Source organism: Caloenas nicobarica, chromosome 2 (assembly GCF_036013445.1).
Source record: "Caloenas nicobarica isolate bCalNic1 chromosome 2, bCalNic1.hap1, whole genome shotgun sequence".
In the NCBI taxonomy this organism is placed as follows: Eukaryota; Metazoa; Chordata; class Aves; order Columbiformes; family Columbidae; genus Caloenas; species Caloenas nicobarica.
The window spans coordinates 97,538,797-97,556,275 of record NC_088246.1 but is presented as its reverse complement, the minus strand read 5'-3'; the positions used below and the strand labels follow the sequence as shown (position 1 = coordinate 97,556,275).

Genomic DNA, 17,479 nt, shown 5'->3' with positions numbered 1-17,479 from the left:
CCCGGCGCTGCTCCCCGCCGCCCTCGCCATGCACCCCTCACTCCGCGCCTGCCGCCGCCTGGGCCGCGCCGCCGGCCTCCTCGCGCGCCAGCCGCCCCCGCGCGCCGCCGCCCGTTGGGGCCCGCTGCCGCGCGCCGCCATGGTGAGCACCCCGGCGGGCGGGGGGGCGGGGGGACCGGTGACCTCTAACTGCCGCTGCCCGCCGCTGCCGCCCTGACCCCTCTCCCTGCGCCCGTCGGTGATCGCGGCCCTCGGCCGCCCCCCCTCGTTCCTTCCCACCGCCGCCGGAGCAGCGGAGGGCAGCGGGGAGCGGGCGAACGCGCTGCCTGAGGGAACGGCGGCTGCCGATCGGGCCGGGCCGAGGGCGGCGGGCACGGGGCCTTTGACCGGGGTGTTCCCCCGCGGGGAGGGCGGCGGCAGCGGCACCGGGAAGACGTTGCCGCCAGCCCCGGTCAGTCTTCCGCGGCCGTTTCCCTCTTCCGCCGGGCAGGCTGAGGGGCCTGTCCCTGCCCAGCGCCGTGCGGCTTGCGGCGGGGCCCCGCAGATTTGCAGCCCCGAGGCGGTGGTTGCGCCCAGGGCCGGGCTGGTGGTATCTGCAGCGCGCAGCTGCCCGGGTGCGCTGCCCGGGGGATGAGATTTACGTCCTGAGCGCGGCCGTGAGCTGTCCCGGCACGGCCAGGCTGCCAGGAAAGGTGTTACTGCAGGACCTGCTGGGGCAGAGCTGTGGCGTGCGGCAGCTTCTTCCACAGAAATGTCATGCCCTTTCTCAGAGCTGTTGAAGTACCAAAAAAAAAAAAAAAAAAAGCTGTATCCTCACAGAAATGGGGCTATCTGGAAAATCTTTGAGGCTGCCTGAAAACTAAGAGCTTTCAACTGAGAACTGGTAGTGACCTCTTGTTCGAGTATAGTCAGTTGATTGTCAGGCTGAAATGCAAATGCAACTTGTTTATTGTGTGCGGTTTGGTGTCGAAATGAAAATGCTCTTTGAATAAGGAAACCTGAATCTCAGTGTTAACACCTAGGATGTTGCATAGAAACTTTAGTCTCACGTGCGTCTCTTTAAGTTCACTCCTTAAAACAAGGAGGTAACTCAAGACTCAGAAGAATTCCAGCAGAAAGTGAGATATTTAGGATTTGATTAATCACTGCATTATTTTTATTACTTAGTTTACTAAATTAGTTAATAAATTTAACTAGAACGTTAGGTCCCAGTCTGTGATATTTATTATGGTATACAAAATGGCATTGAAAACACAAGCTTCCACATGAATGAGTAAACTGCATGGTGAATGAAATGTACCTGTATAAGAAAACCTTTGTCAGAGGAGACCATGTAACTCATAAGCAATTGGCCTGTCTGTCAGGTGGTTCCCTTTTTTATTTTTCTGTTTGGCATCATTCAAGAAAAACATTATAGATGAGTCTTCATTCATTGCTGAAGACCCTGTATTTATGAAAGGCTGTAGTCTTACATGAAATATATGCATTTTGATCTGTGCTGGTCAGAAATATGACCTGTCCTGTAAATAGACAGTATTAATTGCTTGGGTTTAAGTAACAGCTAAAGTTATAGCAAAATGTCCCTCAGTGAATCTGGAACTCAAGTAGCCCTTGAATTCTTACAGGAAATTTTTCTATGTTCTTATTTCCAAGAGGACCACAAAAAATGTACCAACAAGTACTTAAGTTGTACTTAAGTACCAACAAAAAATGTACCAACATGCTATTTTTTGATGCTTGCAGAGATTTTTCCTCAGCAAGAGGGGTTTCGGAACCCCTCATATAGACACAACCAAACATGCATGTTGTGCTTTGGTATGACTATTGTGTCACCTTAACTTAGAGCCGGGTTGCACAAGATGTTTTAAATGGAATTGTCGTCATAATGGTCCTTCAGCTGAATGTTGTAAAATATTTGGTTTTGGTTTCTAAAGAGTTAATTTCAGAATTTGTGACTCCACATTATAAAGGAGAAATGACAATTAAAAATGGAAGTATTCTTCGTCTGCTAAAGGAGAGCAGTTGAACACAAATCATATTTTCTGCTGGCCTTTAAAGATTGGTTTTGACATGCTAAAAGTGATGATTATTTGAACTGAAATACTTACATCCAAAAGTTGCTACATCCTTAAATAAGAATGTAATTTTCCACGGGAAACGTTATTGCAGCAATTCTGCCATTTAAAAATCTCTAGTGCGTTATGGTGCAATCAGTTTGAGGTGATCAGTTCCCTGCAACAAGGCAAAAGCACAGATACAGGAACTGGGACCTTCAGCTCATAAAGCTACTTGTGGGTGAATTCTTTCTAAGCGGGTGGGGGAAGCATGATTTTTTGCATAAAAATTCAGTGCCTTCTGCAGGCTGCTACATTAATCTGAAGGTAACGCTGAAGTTTAGTTTAGTTACTTTAGTAGGTATGAGAAAATATCACTTTGCTTTTTTACCTAATGTCACTTGTTACTTTATTAATCAGCAAATGACATTCAGCTTAAAGTACGTAACCCTGTTAACTTCATTGGAGTTTGTGGATGTGTGTAATGTGGAATCAGCTAGGGAAATAATTTATTTTTTTCATAACAGGATTTTGTTGTTACAAGGTACGAGGAGGTACTGATCCTATTTATCTTTGTTTCACCATTATTGACATTGGAATTATGTAAGTTTGAGGAATCAGTTGTGCAATCACTAGTTTTTTTTGTCTAAAACGCTACAGGTAGTTAAACTTTTTTATGTTGTTTGAGCGTGGATACTTTTAGTGATTGAACTAGTGATGATATCAAGAGCTGAGCTTGGAACTGAATTGGTTCTGCTTATCCTGCTCTAGGAAAAGCTTGACATTGGCTGCTTACACAAGGCATCCAAATATCAAAAGCAGGGATTTCAGAGGCATCAGCGATAGCTTTTGTTGGAATATTAATATGTGGACATCTACTGTAAGACTGACAAGCATTCCTATTAAAACATTTTTGGTAGTAAGATACCCAATAAGTGTTGACTATGTTCTGTTTCATGCTAGCATGTAAATGAATGCAAGGTGATTAAAATAGGATAAAGAGGATTAAAGAACGTAGGAATGGCGTATTGGTCCACACTAAGCTTTGTATTCATGTGGGGTCAGTGTCTGGGAGAGTGTCAACCACAACACAAGGTGTGGGGAGCGGGACAGCAATGTGAGAGCTCTAACCCTTGCTGTTTGTGGGCTGGGCTGCAGTTTCTCCTGGGTCCCATGCGTGACCTACTCCGCAAGAGTGCCCTAAGCAAGTGGAGCGAGGAGAGTAAAAAGGCTGGAACACCACCCCTCATGCCACTACCACCTGCAGCTTGACATCTGCCATGATGGGGACCTGGACTGGCTGCTGCAGAATGTCAGTGTTGCTGGAGAGGGTGTTCTGCCCAGTGCCTGGCTGTGCTCCTGTCCAAGAAGACCGAGACCCACCCAGCAAGGAGCAAATAAAGCAAGAAAATAGAGGAACAGTCTGGCTTCAGAAGTGGACACCTAGGGAAGAGTAAGAACTATGCAAACACACACAATGCTTTCCTCTTATTCTGACCCAGAGGATTTTCCCGAGTCTGCGGCTTGTATAATAACCCAGTTTAGATCTTCCTTCTGAGTGCTTATCTCGCATTCCCTGGACTCGTGTGGTCTTCTTGCAACCGCAGTATCAGCTGGCAAGGAGTTCCGTCAGTCTGCTATTGGTGTGAAGAGCTGCTTCTTTTTCCTGCCTTTAAACCTGACTCTTGCTAGCCTAACATGACTGTTTCGTGTATGGGAAGAGACAGCGAACAGCTAGTGCCTATTGCCATTCTACTAATGCTTTTATAGACCTCGGTTTTCCTTCAAACCCCAAGTTGTCTCCTTTCTGAATGAAAAAGTCAGTTGTCTTAAGGAAGCTGTTCCCTACCTTTCATCAGCCATATTGCCTTTCTTTGAAGTGTTTCCAATAATATGCTTGTTGAGATAAAAGAACCAAATCTGCAGAAAGACTTCAGAATCTAGATGAACCATGGTGGCACAGCAATGTTTCTTCTTGTATCCTCTTATTTTCTTAATAGTTTCTAACATTTGCTTTTCTTCTTTCACTGCGCTGCAATACTGACTTGATGCTCTGAAAAAGCTGTCCCCAGGACTCATCCCTGAGGGTCAAGGTTAGGTCAAAGCCTGGCATTGTATATACCCTACTTATGGAGCTGGGATTGTTTTACTCCATCTATTATTAAGAATTTTAAAAGGCTTCTTCCCCTTTCTGAAGATACTGCAACAAGGTAATCTCCTCGTCTGAGGAAAGATGAACACCTTCCTCACAGAAAATTGGGACTTTGGCCAAGGCATGGCGACAGGAAGAGTAAACTGCTCTTGCTTCCTGCCTATCCCATAATGTTTGCAGAGCTCCATGTGGATGTGATCACATCATCACAAATGAGTGGGCTGTTTCACAAAAAGTAAAAAATTACTTTGATATATGTCAGCTAAAATTAATTTACCTTTGTCTGTGTTAGATAATAACGCGTGCATAATACAGAAAACTGCCTTATGGAAATATTGCACAAAGTATGTCTAGATGCAGCTTCCTCGTGTTGCACAGGTAGGGCAACTGTGTTCTTGGTTAATTAGGCTTAAGAAGATACTTAACTATCAGTAACTTGGTACTGAATTAATCAGTTGCACCCTTACCTTCTATCCCATGTGCAGTGTGGATTTCAGATAGGGATTGCGTTACATGTGTGTTGCCTGGGTGGATGCCACCTGAATTCTTACCATGCTAGTTCTTCAGTTTGGTTTTAACAAAACACCAGTTCTGGAAATGGTAAGATAAGTTACTAATTCTTCAAAAAGAAGACACTGAATCTTTTGTCAGGAAGATGTGTTTTGTACAGTAGGTAGCCGAGGTCTTAAGTCTTACAGTGCTGCCTTGTCACCAGCAGGTCAGCTAAGCTACACACATTAGTAGTTGTGACTTCTGGTGAGACAGGTACTCAAACTAGAACAATGTCTTAACTTTGAAGATATAATTAGAAAAATACCCATGACTAGCAATGTGTCCTTGTTTTTTTCCCATTTCTTGCACATTTTTTCTTAACTATATCTGCTTTCAAAAATGGTGTGCTGTTGATCAGTGTTCGAAATACATTTTTTTCCTTTTCCATAGTCCACTCAAGAGGCTTTTAGGATAGAATATGATACCTTTGGTGAACTGAAGGTCCCAAGTGACAAATACTATGGTGCCCAGACTGTAAGATCTACAATGAACTTCAAGATTGGAGGTGTTTCAGAAAGAATGCCAGTAAGTAATTTAAAGCTGTGTTCATTTCTTCTCTTTAAGTGTGTTTTGGATGTGAGACTGAATACCTTCTTCTCAGACTTTTACTGGGAATATGAGCAACTTAGGATTTTAATTAAAGGTAGAAATTTCATGGCAGGATATATTTCTGTGTTAGAAATACTTTTTGTTTCATTTAAATAAACTGAATGTTGCTTTTAAATAATTATTTTACTGTGTTGCTTATTTTTTTTAATAACCAGGATGAATAGAAATCTTTCATTTTTATGAAGATGAAAGACTGAATAGTTTGTTATAGTATAGCATTATGTACTTTGTTATTGAAGATGTTTAGTGTAGCAGCAGTTGATACAAAGTTACTTTTTCACATGTAGCTGTGCATAGTGGATTAGTGTGCTGGTACTTCGTCAGTTTGCCCTCAAAAAGGCTATTTTAGAAATAGAACCAGTTCTCCTTTTTTGTTAATTTTAATGCATGTAGTCTGTTTTGCTACACAAAGCACACCTGGATTTACAATGAAAGGATGAGATGTGTATTGCTTTCTATAGTGCTTGGATAAATGTCACTGTTAATGGGAGCATAGGCAGTGTGACCTGATTGCTCTTTGGTTTGGTTGATGGACTGCTGCTGGATTTAAGTTCAGAAGGCGTTTGGTTTAGGACTAGGTCTGTGCTATAAGTTCCGAAAATGTCCTTTGGGGAAACAAACAAACAACCCCCCCCCCCCCCAACAACGTATTTAAACTTATTCTTGTGTCTCAGGTTCAAGTTATAAGAGCTTTTGGCATCTTGAAGAGAGCAGCTGCTGAAGTAAATCAAGATTATGGTCTTGACCCAAAGATTGCTGATGCTATTGTAAAGGCGGCAAATGAGGTAGGAACAAACTGTTCAAAATACTAGAACTCTCATTGTATTTTGGTTAAGCTTTTCACAGGAAGTTTGGAGGCTGAGGGAAGGCCTTTTGCATTTCTCAGATTGTTAGAGGAAAGCATTTATTGTTAGTAAATTTTGTTTTTCAGGTTGATAAATCACTTAATACAATGTTTTACTATTTTAGTTCTTACATTTATAGAAATAGTAGAATGTTCAAATACATTTTGATACTTAAGTGTTAAAAACAGTGTAAGTTTTGGCCTCTATTGAAGGCTACTCATTACTGGCATAGCATTGACTTTTACCAGATGAACAGTATGAAAAAACTTAAGAGGGGAATGGAATCTTGGTTCATTCTGCTAATGTGAAGTCTGACATGCCAAGCAAAGCTTTGTCATTTTGGAAGTCTCCAATCTCTTAAGCAATTGCATCTCGGTAGTGTGAAGACCATCTGCAACCTGAAAAATTTCTCTGTTACTGGTCTATTTCCTTTACAGACTTAAGTTTACTAGCAAATCTGTGCTTTTTAAGTATCACTTTTATAGCTAAAGAGGACATGATGTGACACACAGAGCCATCTCCTCTTTCTCGGGATAAATGCCATCCAAGTGCACAGAGTTGTCAATGACCATTATTTGAGGTATGGTAATAACCAGGTGTGTTGCTTTGTGTAAACCAACAGATGTATTTATCTAGAAGCATTGTTTTACAGAGCTTTCTTGTTCTGACTAGCTTCAAAATATTTCACTATTTGCAGAAGGCCTTCTCTTCTTTCTATTAGCTATGGCACCATAAGTCCCAAAACCCAGGAGCTCTGGAGATTTCCAGAATATGTCCAGTCTCTTCTTGTGATTTCTAGGATTCTCCTAATTAAAGGTGGATCAAAAGTTTTGGTGGCTAAATGCTACTTAGTTTAGATTCTGGACTCTGAAACTTGTTTGGGTTTTTTTTGTTGTGATTTAAAAACACCTCTGCAGTGCTGTCCTTTCCCTTACCTCCAAAAAAAGTTGTAATATTACTGAAAAGCAAAGAGACACAGCAAGGAACCAAGTTACTTTTGGAGGTGGGAACTTTGCCCCTGTACAAGATGGGAAATACATAAAAGCCTTTCCTGAAAAGCACGATTCTGGAAGGAGTGATGGATCCTAATGATCTGGATAGTCACTTAGCCTCAGAGTTGTGACAACATATCCTTTGCTTTGCATTCTTGACTTTTCTGAGGCTAATATGCATGTAGGTGATACTTCTGAGCACAGATTTTGATACTATCAGAAACATATTAGAAGAATCTCTAAATGCCTATAACGTTCAGCAGGCTCCAAAAATGTAGATAAAACAGAGAGTATTTGTTACTGCTCTTCTGTTGTGATTTGAGAAGGCAGTGCCTGCTTACAGAAGATGTAAGTTGGTATATCCATTTTTGTCTGATTGGAACTTGTTCCTGTGGGTAATCAGCACGTCAACACACTTGAATCTTGTCCGTGTGATTCTCTCGTTTATATGTGTAACGCATTCAGTTACAGTTGAGGTACAGTAAAAACAGTCACGAGTCCTCCCAATTTAACAATTTAAAGCCATGTGTGTCCAGAGCAGTTCTAGGGAAAGCATGCCTTACAGGAAGAAGGTGTGTGGTACCAGCAACCATCTGCCCTCTCATTTTGTTGATGCAAAATCTAATGTCTACAAATTTAAGAGGTCTGAAACTTCCCTGTATGAAATTCATTTCTGGGGAAATTTTGGAGTCAAATTATACAAATATGTACTCCATGTGCATGACAGATGAGCTTTGACAAAAACACCTCCTCTGGGGGACTGTTTCCCATAAGGAATGGACTTTTGAATGCTCCTAATTCAAGTTGTTGTGTAGCTGTCATTGGTGTTCATGATGAAATTGTGCAGCTGCTGAGATTGATTTCTTAGGAGAAAGCAGTGCACCCATGCTGTGAGGAGTTTATAAACAGATAACTGCTGTCTGAAAACTGATATTTCTGACACTCAAAGGATGCTCATGACCCAATGAGATACACAACACTGGATCACTACCTTGAAGCACCTTATGTGCTGTGATTGAGAAACTACTTCACATATTTTCCTTCCCTAGGAGATCTCACTAACCTGAACAAATAACTGTGGAAGGGAGAACCAGCATGCAGTACCTCTAGTCCTCCTCAAGAGGATTAGAATCCAAATTGTTTTAAAATTTGGGAAGTAGGGGGCTGTTTTTTGACTTATAAAATCATCTGCGTTGTTTGGGAAATGGAAGATATAACCTAAAAGACCTTTTAAAAATCTTTCTATCACTGTAGAACATGAAATAAAATTAAATATTTCTCTATTTCAGAATTTGGCATCCTCAAAAAGCATAGCAAAAGTTTTTTGTTCTTTTAATATCTGGTATTATTTGAAATTCTCAATTACTCTCGTGTGAATTCACAATTGTTATATGTATATTTACAAATATAATGGAGAACATTCTTTGAATTATAGCTATAAAATTCTCAAGTTTATGCTTTTTTTTTTTTTCCCCCCAGTAGAACAACTTTTCTCTCTCTTTTTTTCCATTATAGGTAGCTGAAGGAAAGTTAAATGATCACTTTCCACTGGTGGTGTGGCAGACTGGTTCTGGAACTCAAACCAATATGAATGTCAATGAAGTCATCAGCAATAGAGCCATTGAGATACTGGGGGGCAAACTGGGGAGCAAAACCCCAGTACATCCAAATGATCATGTTAACAAAAGCCAGGTTGTTATACTCGCATTATATAACTTTTAATGTCAAAAGGCTTTTTTTTTTTTGAAGTTGTCTTATAGCCACTGTTTAGATTTAAAAAAAAAAAAAGTTCACTCTTAGTACGTTCTTCAGATTAGCCGAAGTTTAAGTCACTGACTTGGTTCTATCACTACCTGGTATTTTTTGCTTTCTCCATCTCCTGGGAATGGATTTAACATTACCAAAGCAACATGTAGGTGTCTTAAAGCCACCTACAATTGCTTTAAAAATCATCCATCTATCTGTTACCTGTCTCTCATAACTACTTTAGCAAATATTTTTCTTTCTTTGGTCCCAATGTTGTTGTGAACAGTCTACTCATGTAATTTACTTTCTGTGGGTATAATTATAAAAACTTTATCAATAAGGTGCTGGACTGGAGTTTAGAAGATTTTATTTTTCCTGCAGATTGACTTGTGGAACATTGCTAAGTTGCTTTCTCTTAGTTTAGTTTCTTCCTGTTCATAAAATAAAGAATAAAATAAAGAAAATAAAGCCATACCTTAACAGCAACAATGGTGGGAAAAGTTTGTAAATAAATTTCTTGAACTTCCTTCACAGAGTTCAAATGACACTTTCCCAACAGCAATGCATATTGCTGCTGCCCAGGAGGTTCATGAGGTGTTGTTACCTGGACTAAAGAAGCTACAGAATGCACTTGAAGCAAAATCCAAAGAGTTTTCCCAAATCATAAAAATAGGGCGCACTCATACACAAGATGCTGTTCCACTTACGCTTGGACAGGTAAAAATATTTATGCATTTGTTTGGAAAATTCTTGTGAATATATTGGTAGAAACTGAGGCAAAATTGAGGAAGCCTAAATCAAGTTGAGATCTTAAGAGAAATAATAGGAAAGTGGCTGACTTTCAAAGTGTTTTCATCTTTATTGGAGTTTGCTGGATGCTGTAGTCTAATTACTGCATCATCATTTTTAAAATTTCTTTTTCCGTGTGTGTGTTACTTCTAACAATAGTAAGATATAAATTATTTTTTAAATCGTATTCCATTACCAAATATCGTGATATATCTATTACAATGGCATTGAAAGGAAGAAGGTAGGTAGTCTGTAATCTGTAAGCTTACATAAACCAAGTTTTGCCAATGCACATCTACTAAGTATTTTGAATAAAAATCCTTGATGTATGATCTTGTGTAGATATATGTGTGTGTGTATATGTATGTGATAGCAGATATTTGTTGTCATATTGTCAAGAATGGCTTATATTACATCAATCTGGTAATGAATTAGTGTAAACTGAACTGATAAAAATCCATGTAAACTTTGTTTTTTCCAAGAATGCGCAGGTGGATTCTTCGCTAACTAAAATTAAGTGAAAAAAGACCGGGATCCAGTTCTCTAATTGTACTTTGAGAACAGTAATTTAATCTGTGATCTGATTTACCTTGGATTCAGATCTTGCTAAGCACACAACTGACATAAAAGACAAGAGAAAGATGCATTGTGAATACATTTGTGTACATGCAGGCTGTTTTTATGTGTAAGTGTTCATACTGTGAGAGCAGTCTTTTAATATATGTACCTTTTCCCTCTTAATGAAAATGTGCTAAGACCTAGCATCTCTGTGAAGTTCTTTGCCTTCAGGTTTTTAAAGAAATAAGTCCCGTCATGTTAAAAATCTGAGTAATTCTAGATGCTTATTCTTGGTTGTTGTCTCTGTTCCTTTATCTTGTTCTCCTTTCTTTCAAAGGAATTTAGTGGCTATGTGCAACAAATTAAATACGGCGTGGCTAGGATTGAGTCAACTATGCCGAGAGTGTATCAGCTGGCAGCTGGTGGGACTGCAGTTGGTACAGGATTAAACACAAGAATTGGCTTTGCTGAGAAAGTTGCTGCTAAAGTGGCTGAACTGACAGGTGAGGAATGATATTTCAGAGTTATCAGTAAAGCAGTATATATAACATAGAGTCAAATTCAAACAAAATCTTTCAGTTTCCATAATTCTCATAAGCTGCTCAAATTATCTTTATATTTTAACAAGCAACTTTCTGTTGATGTTGTATTTTATATGCCTTGTGCTTAGGATTTTTGATGGAATGTATTTTTGTAATTATACCCAAGGCACTGAAAGTGACAGAAATGGCCATGTTTTCCTTAGCAAGGCTTATTGGAGATGGGTACAGTTTCAAGCTTCTATTATTAGTCTAGCATCTGTCTTGACCTCTGCTCCTCTGACTCATTTAATCTGCAGCGACTTGGCACAAAAGAAGAAAAAAAAAAAAAAGACCTCCCAAAGCCACTGCCTTTTTTCATGTGAAAGTAAAACTTAGCTGTCTGATTTTTTTGATGCTGTCTTTATAGATTTAATTTACAGAGCCACTGAGTTTTTTGATCTATGTGCCAGTTCTTCTGTGTCTCAGTATCGGTTTTAAAAATGCCCCCAAAATGAATGCCTATGTCTCTCACCTAAATTTGCTGTAACACCCAAACCTGCTTATCAGCAGTATTTTTGTTTTAATGGATCAGTTATTCACTGTCTCACAGAGGGTCAAAATTTTCTTGTACCCTGACAGGGAAGAAGTAACTTGTCATAAGCAACAGCTGCTGGGAGGCAGTATAGGGCTTGTTTTGGTGCTTGAGGAAGCCATTGGTGGTGGTAAGGTCTTCCACCTTAACGCTGGTGAGATGCACCATATGGGCAGGTTGTAGGAGTTGAAAACAAGTAGGGCAGACTATTGAACTTCCACATGTTCTTATAGGGGAAGTTTAGTGGGAAGGGCAAAATGGAAAGTTTGGAATGATCTCTGCAGCTGAGAAGGCAGCTGTGCAATTCAGAAGCCTGTACGAGTTGGGTGGGATTTGGTGTTTGGAAAGAACTGCAAAACCTGGTAGAAGTTTTGCTGTTTTTCTAGCAAATAGTGGTATGCTACTCTTATTTAAACTGGCAACGTAGGCCCAGATCAGTAGTGTTGTGGGGCAGAAGTCCAGCCGGCAGTTGGCATCCCTGTGCACATCCATCACCACTAGTAAAATTCTGCTGAGACTTTTCTTCCAGGGCAAAGCCCTGAAGAGATGTTTTTTGTTAGGGAACCTAGCCTTACATCTCAGGCATTTAATTAATGTAAATAGAGCTGTTACTTCCACTGCTCCTGTGGTCTTGCTGTTGGCAGCAGTTTCAGGCATCCTCCCTAGTCTGAATCAGCCTTCTCATGTTCTGCCTGGTTTGTTGTTCCCTTGGATGCATCTTTTTTCTTTAAGTAGCTAATTCCATTGTGATAACTTTTTCTTTATCCTAGTGTTTGCACTGTGCTGCAAACCCCTCCATTTTCATAACTGAAAGCAAGCATCACAGAGATTGACAAACTAAAGAATCTAACTTGACTTAATGGAAGAAATACAGAAGTTTGGGCTAACTCGTAAGAGATTATTGACATTCACATTTGTGGTGCAAAGCAATGCTTAGTATGCACCGCAGCATGAAAACCTGAGATTTGTACATTTGTTGTGGCTAGATGTTCAAATTTAATATTATTCTGTATTTTAGTGACTTTTATATTTATCTAATCCATTTAAGAGATACGTGAGGAAAAGTCTAGAGAAGAGAGATGATCTTACAGTGTTAGTAACATTTTTTAAATTATTAAGCTAATTATGTGTTTGGTTATCTGTTTTATGCCTGCAAGGAAGCACCTCACAGGTTTAATATTTCCCTCCCTCCCTCTAGGTTTGCCTTTTGTCACTGCTCCAAATAAGTTTGAAGCTCTTGCGGCTCATGATGCTCTAGTTGAACTCAGTGGGGCTATGAACACAGTGGCATGCAGCCTGATGAAAATAGCTAACGATATTCGCTTCCTGGGTTCTGGACCACGCTCTGGACTAGGAGAACTCATCCTGCCTGAAAACGAACCAGGAAGCAGCATCATGCCAGGTACAGAGAAAACGTACAGAGAAAAATTGCGTGTTTCTTTTGTTTTGGATCTCTAACTCTTAACAGATATTTACTAAACACCACTGTGAATGTTAGTAAGTCCCTGATTCAACACTTGTATCAGTTTTTATCTTCTGCCGTATTTTACCAAAATTTGTGTTCATAAAAATACATGTTTGCATGTGGTGTGTGTTGGCAAGTATGTAGGGGAGAGTAGTATCTGTGAACATATGACTTCAGTAATACAGGCATACTTCTCAAAACCTTCTTTTAGAATTGCAATAATATTAGTAATCATTCCTTGCCCCCTAAAAAAGTATGTATATTTGAATATTGTACATCCAAAACTATTCTAAGCATGTTCTTCCTGTATGATAAATTATAAAAGGAACAGGTTGTAATCATATCTGGCTTTAAAAAAAGCAGATAGTGAATGTTCTTATTAGGATTATTTCTAGAAATTAAATCAACTGTAAAACTTCCTTGTTGGGAGGCCACTCTATTTTTTTTTTTTTCCTGACAAAGTCAACATAGTATATGAATCCTATTACAAAGTAATTTTAACAAATTAGTAATACTTTTCTTAAAGTGACTGAGATCTGGTAGTGATTTACCAGAAACACTCACTTGCATGAGTAAAGACAGGTTACAATCTCTTTACTATTAGGAACGGTAGTAATTAACAGCTGCTTAGCTCATGCACATTTGATCCAGCTCTCAGTGTCTTGGTATATTGCTAAAGCAGCTATAGCTGCTTTAAAAATCCTTGCTGAATTATTGGAATAGTACAGACAATATCACTTATGGAAATTACTTATTTTCTGTGGTGCACAGATACAGATGAGTAAGACATGTTTATCTTCTACAAAACGTCTTCTGTTGAACATGATTTGGTAAATGAGGAAATGACAGGTGTGTGTTTGTTTGTTTTTCCCTTCCTCCTCCTTCTTTGGTAACGTTTTTCTCTCCCTTCCACAACCAGGAAAAGTGAACCCTACCCAGTGTGAAGCTGTAACCATGGTGGCTGCCCAGGTTATGGGAAACCACGTTGCTGTTACTGTAGGAGGCAGCAATGGACACTTTGAACTGAATGTTTTTAAGCCTATGATGGTAAGTTCCTAAAGCTTTAAATATCTAGGACTTTTAAAAGCATTGTTTCTAGAATGAGATAACTTGTGGGTAAAAAAACCTCAGCGAATATTTGGTCAATACAAGCGCCAGAGAATTTAATAAACTGTGAGAACAAATTTTATTATTTTGTATGGTAAGTCCTTGTTATTTGACAGGGAACTGGCAATCTTTTTTACATGAAACTATCTTGTGCAGATAAAGTTTTATCTTAACAACGTATGCTTATCATCAGTCTAAGAAGTAGGGAGAGAGGAACACAAACTGAGATAAAATTTTGTCTAAAGCCAAAAAGAATTTAGTATTTTAGCTAAAAAGGAAGATATTTTTTCTTTAGCAACTATCTGTTACTAATTTCTGTTACTGCTGAATACTAAAGGATTACATTCTTTTGGCAAGGGAGTCATGTAAAATTCTAAATGGTTAGTCTTAAACTTCAGTATTTAAAAGAATGTCTACCTTCTACAGTGTGAGCGGGATACCTCAAGATACATACTGCTGAGTCTATATATTTAATTTTAAAAAGTCAAGTTAATTGAGTGTTACAGATCACCTTGTACTGAAATTTGGATGTTTTGACACCAAGTCATAATTCTTATTGTCTTCTTTGGGCTACCTACTCTTTTTTTCCTTAAAACCAAGAAGGAAAAATAAATAGAGGCAAAATTGAGGAAAAGAATACAAACAAAAGCATCAAATCAGAAGATTATAGAGAACTGTGTATAAGATGCTGAAGGTTAAGGTAAGGATGATAGTTTAGAAAGAATTAAGGTGTCTTGCAGAAAAGATCCTAATACTAAATAGAAAGAAAAGGAAAGTTTTTGAGGTTTTGTTGTCTTGTTAGAAATAAGAGACACAAAGGAAGCAGCATGTCATGTGTTACTTTTCTGCATAGCCTATACTAACTGATACTGCTTTTTTATTATGCTAGTTAGAAATTATTGAAAGAAAATGGAAATCTTATAATAAAAATCAGTATTTATCTCTTCCTTGCTGTGTCTGTACTTCAATGTTTTTTTGTTTTGGTTCGGGTTTTTTTGTTTGCCTCTTTGGGTTTTTTTTATGGGTTTTTTGTTTGTTTTTTGTTGTTTTTGTTTTCCGGTAATCTGAACATACTTCTTCTAAGTACATAGCACAAGGTTTTGAAGAGGAAAAAAATAAATCATTGAGCAGCCAAGAGAGGTACCTAACAAAAGATAAAGTTTGATAGAAACAGCCACCTCTCAAAAAAAGAAGTGGCATGTCATGGCTTGTCAAAGTAGAGGACTAATGCCAGATGTTATTGTACTTTATATTTTTAGATGTCTTATCTTGATTGGTACCTGAGGGGGGGATGACGGTGACTCAAATGCCTTCATGTATTTTTTTCCTTGGTTATTTGTGAACTGTTGTAACAAAATGATTACACATACTGGGATCGTCTTTCTGCAAGAGTTGTTCTGCTGTTGAATCCTTCTCACAAATTCCTCCAAATAGGAGTGACCGAGCTTGCCCTGCTGAAGGAGAAGGGTGCACGATTGGCTGTGCTCCTTTTGTACAAACAGCCTTGTAAAGGAGTGGATATTGTGGGGGGGATACTGGTTATGAACAGATGTGCCAAACTGTGCAGCTGTTAATGTCTGAATGTAACAGTTGGTATGTTTTTCTTTCAGATCAAAAATGTTTTAAACTCCGCAAGACTTCTTGGCGATGTTTGTGTTTCTTTCACTGACAACTGTGTAGTTGGAATCCAAGCCAATACAGACAGGATCAACAAACTCATGAGCGAATCTCTGATGTTGGTAACAGCACTGAACCCACATATAGGTAGGTTTAAGGCTCAGAAACTTCTCAAAACATTATTGTCACAGAGGCACCCCAAAATAAGTTTAGGCGGACAACAAGGTCCAAAACAAACTTTATTCTGGCCGGAAAAGCACTGCTGATAAACCAATTAGAAATGGGGTTTATACAATTAGTTAGCACTCCGATAACATAATATACAGGTTCGGATATTAGGTTAGGAGATTATTTGGGGTGCAGCGAAATAAGAATAATGAGGATCCACAGCGTGCATATACACACTCACAAGAAAACAAACCAGAGCCCTCTCTGCCCCGTTTTGCCCATAAGAGATAAACACTAGCCTACTGCAGCCAGGACTTTACACTCATCTGTCCCAGACGACGAATTTACACTTGCCTACCAGGCGAGGACTTATTAAAGCATATATTCAGTAATTTATCACTCACCCACACACGGAGGTGAGGCGCTCCCCATCCCGGGAGGTTAACTTAGACGGCTTCTCCGTCTAAGCGGAGGGACTCCGGCAGCATGGCAGACCTGCAGCTCCGAGGAGACCACACAAAAGGGGTCTCTGGCGGGAACCCCATTTATAGTCTGTTCAGATCTGGCTGTGGGCATTCCAGAAGCTTCTCGGCTTCTCTGGGCAGTGGGCGCTCTTGGCCCCTCCTCTGCTGACGACCCTGCCCACCGACTCTGGGTCTCCACAAAGAGCCGTCGGCTGCCCCATTGAAGGCCCCAGTTCTGAGAGGGGGATGTGCAACTGCCACACTAGTTCTCAGGGCATGGGAGGGGGAAAGTGCAACTGCCACAATTATACTGAAATATTTTGCCCTAATGTTATTTCACACATGTTATTTGTATTGTCACAGTGTTTAGGAGACCAAGTTGTGGCTCAGGCCAAACGTTAATTTACTTTAACGTCAACAGCTGCTATTGCTGTTGAAAAAGACATGTCCTCCTTGCAGTGGCTGTACCAGGGCATTATAAAAATAATTCTGACTAGAGTTAAAAAAAAGGGGGATTGGGAGAATCTGTGGACCCGTTGTCCTGATTTGACTGCTAATAATAAAGAAAGTGAAAGATTACACAATGAGATTTTTTAAAAGGATAAAGTCATAGAAAACTTTTATCTAAATGCATTAACACCAGAATAACAGAGTTTACCTTCACTTTAAGTAAGTTGGTGTAGACATTTGATGTACATTTACAGCAAATTGAGTTAAACAGAAATAGCAATATCTAGCAAATTAATTCTCCAAAGGCCAAGTGTCCCACTTTTTTTCTCACCTCTAACAAGTCTTCTGAAACTGCAAATGGCTAACTTCTTCGTTTTGTTTTGTTACAGGATACGATAAAGCAGCTAAGATTGCCAAAACAGCACACAAAGAAGGGACGACGTTAAAAGAAGCTGCCATAAAGCTGGGGTTCCTGACCTCGGATCAGTTCGATCAGTGGGTGAAGCCTAAAGACATGTTGGGTCCTCAGTAGCTTCTGTACCAAAAAAAAAAAAGTGTTCTTAATGTAAAAACTAAATAAAATGAAACAAATACCATATGCTTGTGTTTCATTTCTCATGCCCTAGATTTTATGGTAGTAATGTATGTTAAAAAGTAATTTGTAACAGATCGGGTGAACTGATCTTATGGGGAAGATTCTACAGCTGTGATTTTATATATATATATATTATAGAAAATAGGTAAAATGTCAATATTGATCTAACTGAAAAGGTATTTTTGTAAGAGGCGGCAAGAATC

The 17,479-nt window shown here is 39.4% G+C and overlaps 1 protein-coding gene across 1 annotated transcript; it reads left to right on the top strand.

Moving 5' to 3' along the window:
* Window positions 1-5: 5 nt before the first annotated feature.
* Window positions 6-17,277, top strand: FH (fumarate hydratase). Its single transcript, XM_065628151.1, has 10 exons — window positions 6-142; window positions 5,149-5,283; window positions 6,042-6,152; window positions 8,720-8,896; window positions 9,485-9,667; window positions 10,635-10,800; window positions 12,609-12,812; window positions 13,795-13,922; window positions 15,593-15,746; window positions 17,071-17,277. The coding sequence occupies exons 1-10, from the start codon at window positions 29-31 to the stop codon at window positions 17,211-17,213; spliced, it is 1,515 nt and encodes a 504-aa protein (XP_065484223.1). The 5' UTR covers window positions 6-28; the 3' UTR covers window positions 17,214-17,277.
* The last annotated feature ends 202 nt before the right edge of the window (window positions 17,278-17,479 follow it).

Bases quoted from the DNA above. Each gene is read 5' to 3' on its own strand.
- FH (XM_065628151.1), top strand. From the start codon at position 29: ATGCACCCCTCACTCCGCGCCTGCCGCCGCCTGGGCCGCGCCGCCGGC. The intron at 5,284-6,041 runs GTAAGTAATTTA...CTTGTGTCTCAG, and splicing joins GTGTTTCAGAAAGAATGCCA to GTTCAAGTTATAAGAGCTTT. The intron at 9,668-10,634 runs GTAAAAATATTT...TTTCTTTCAAAG, and splicing joins TTCCACTTACGCTTGGACAG to GAATTTAGTGGCTATGTGCA.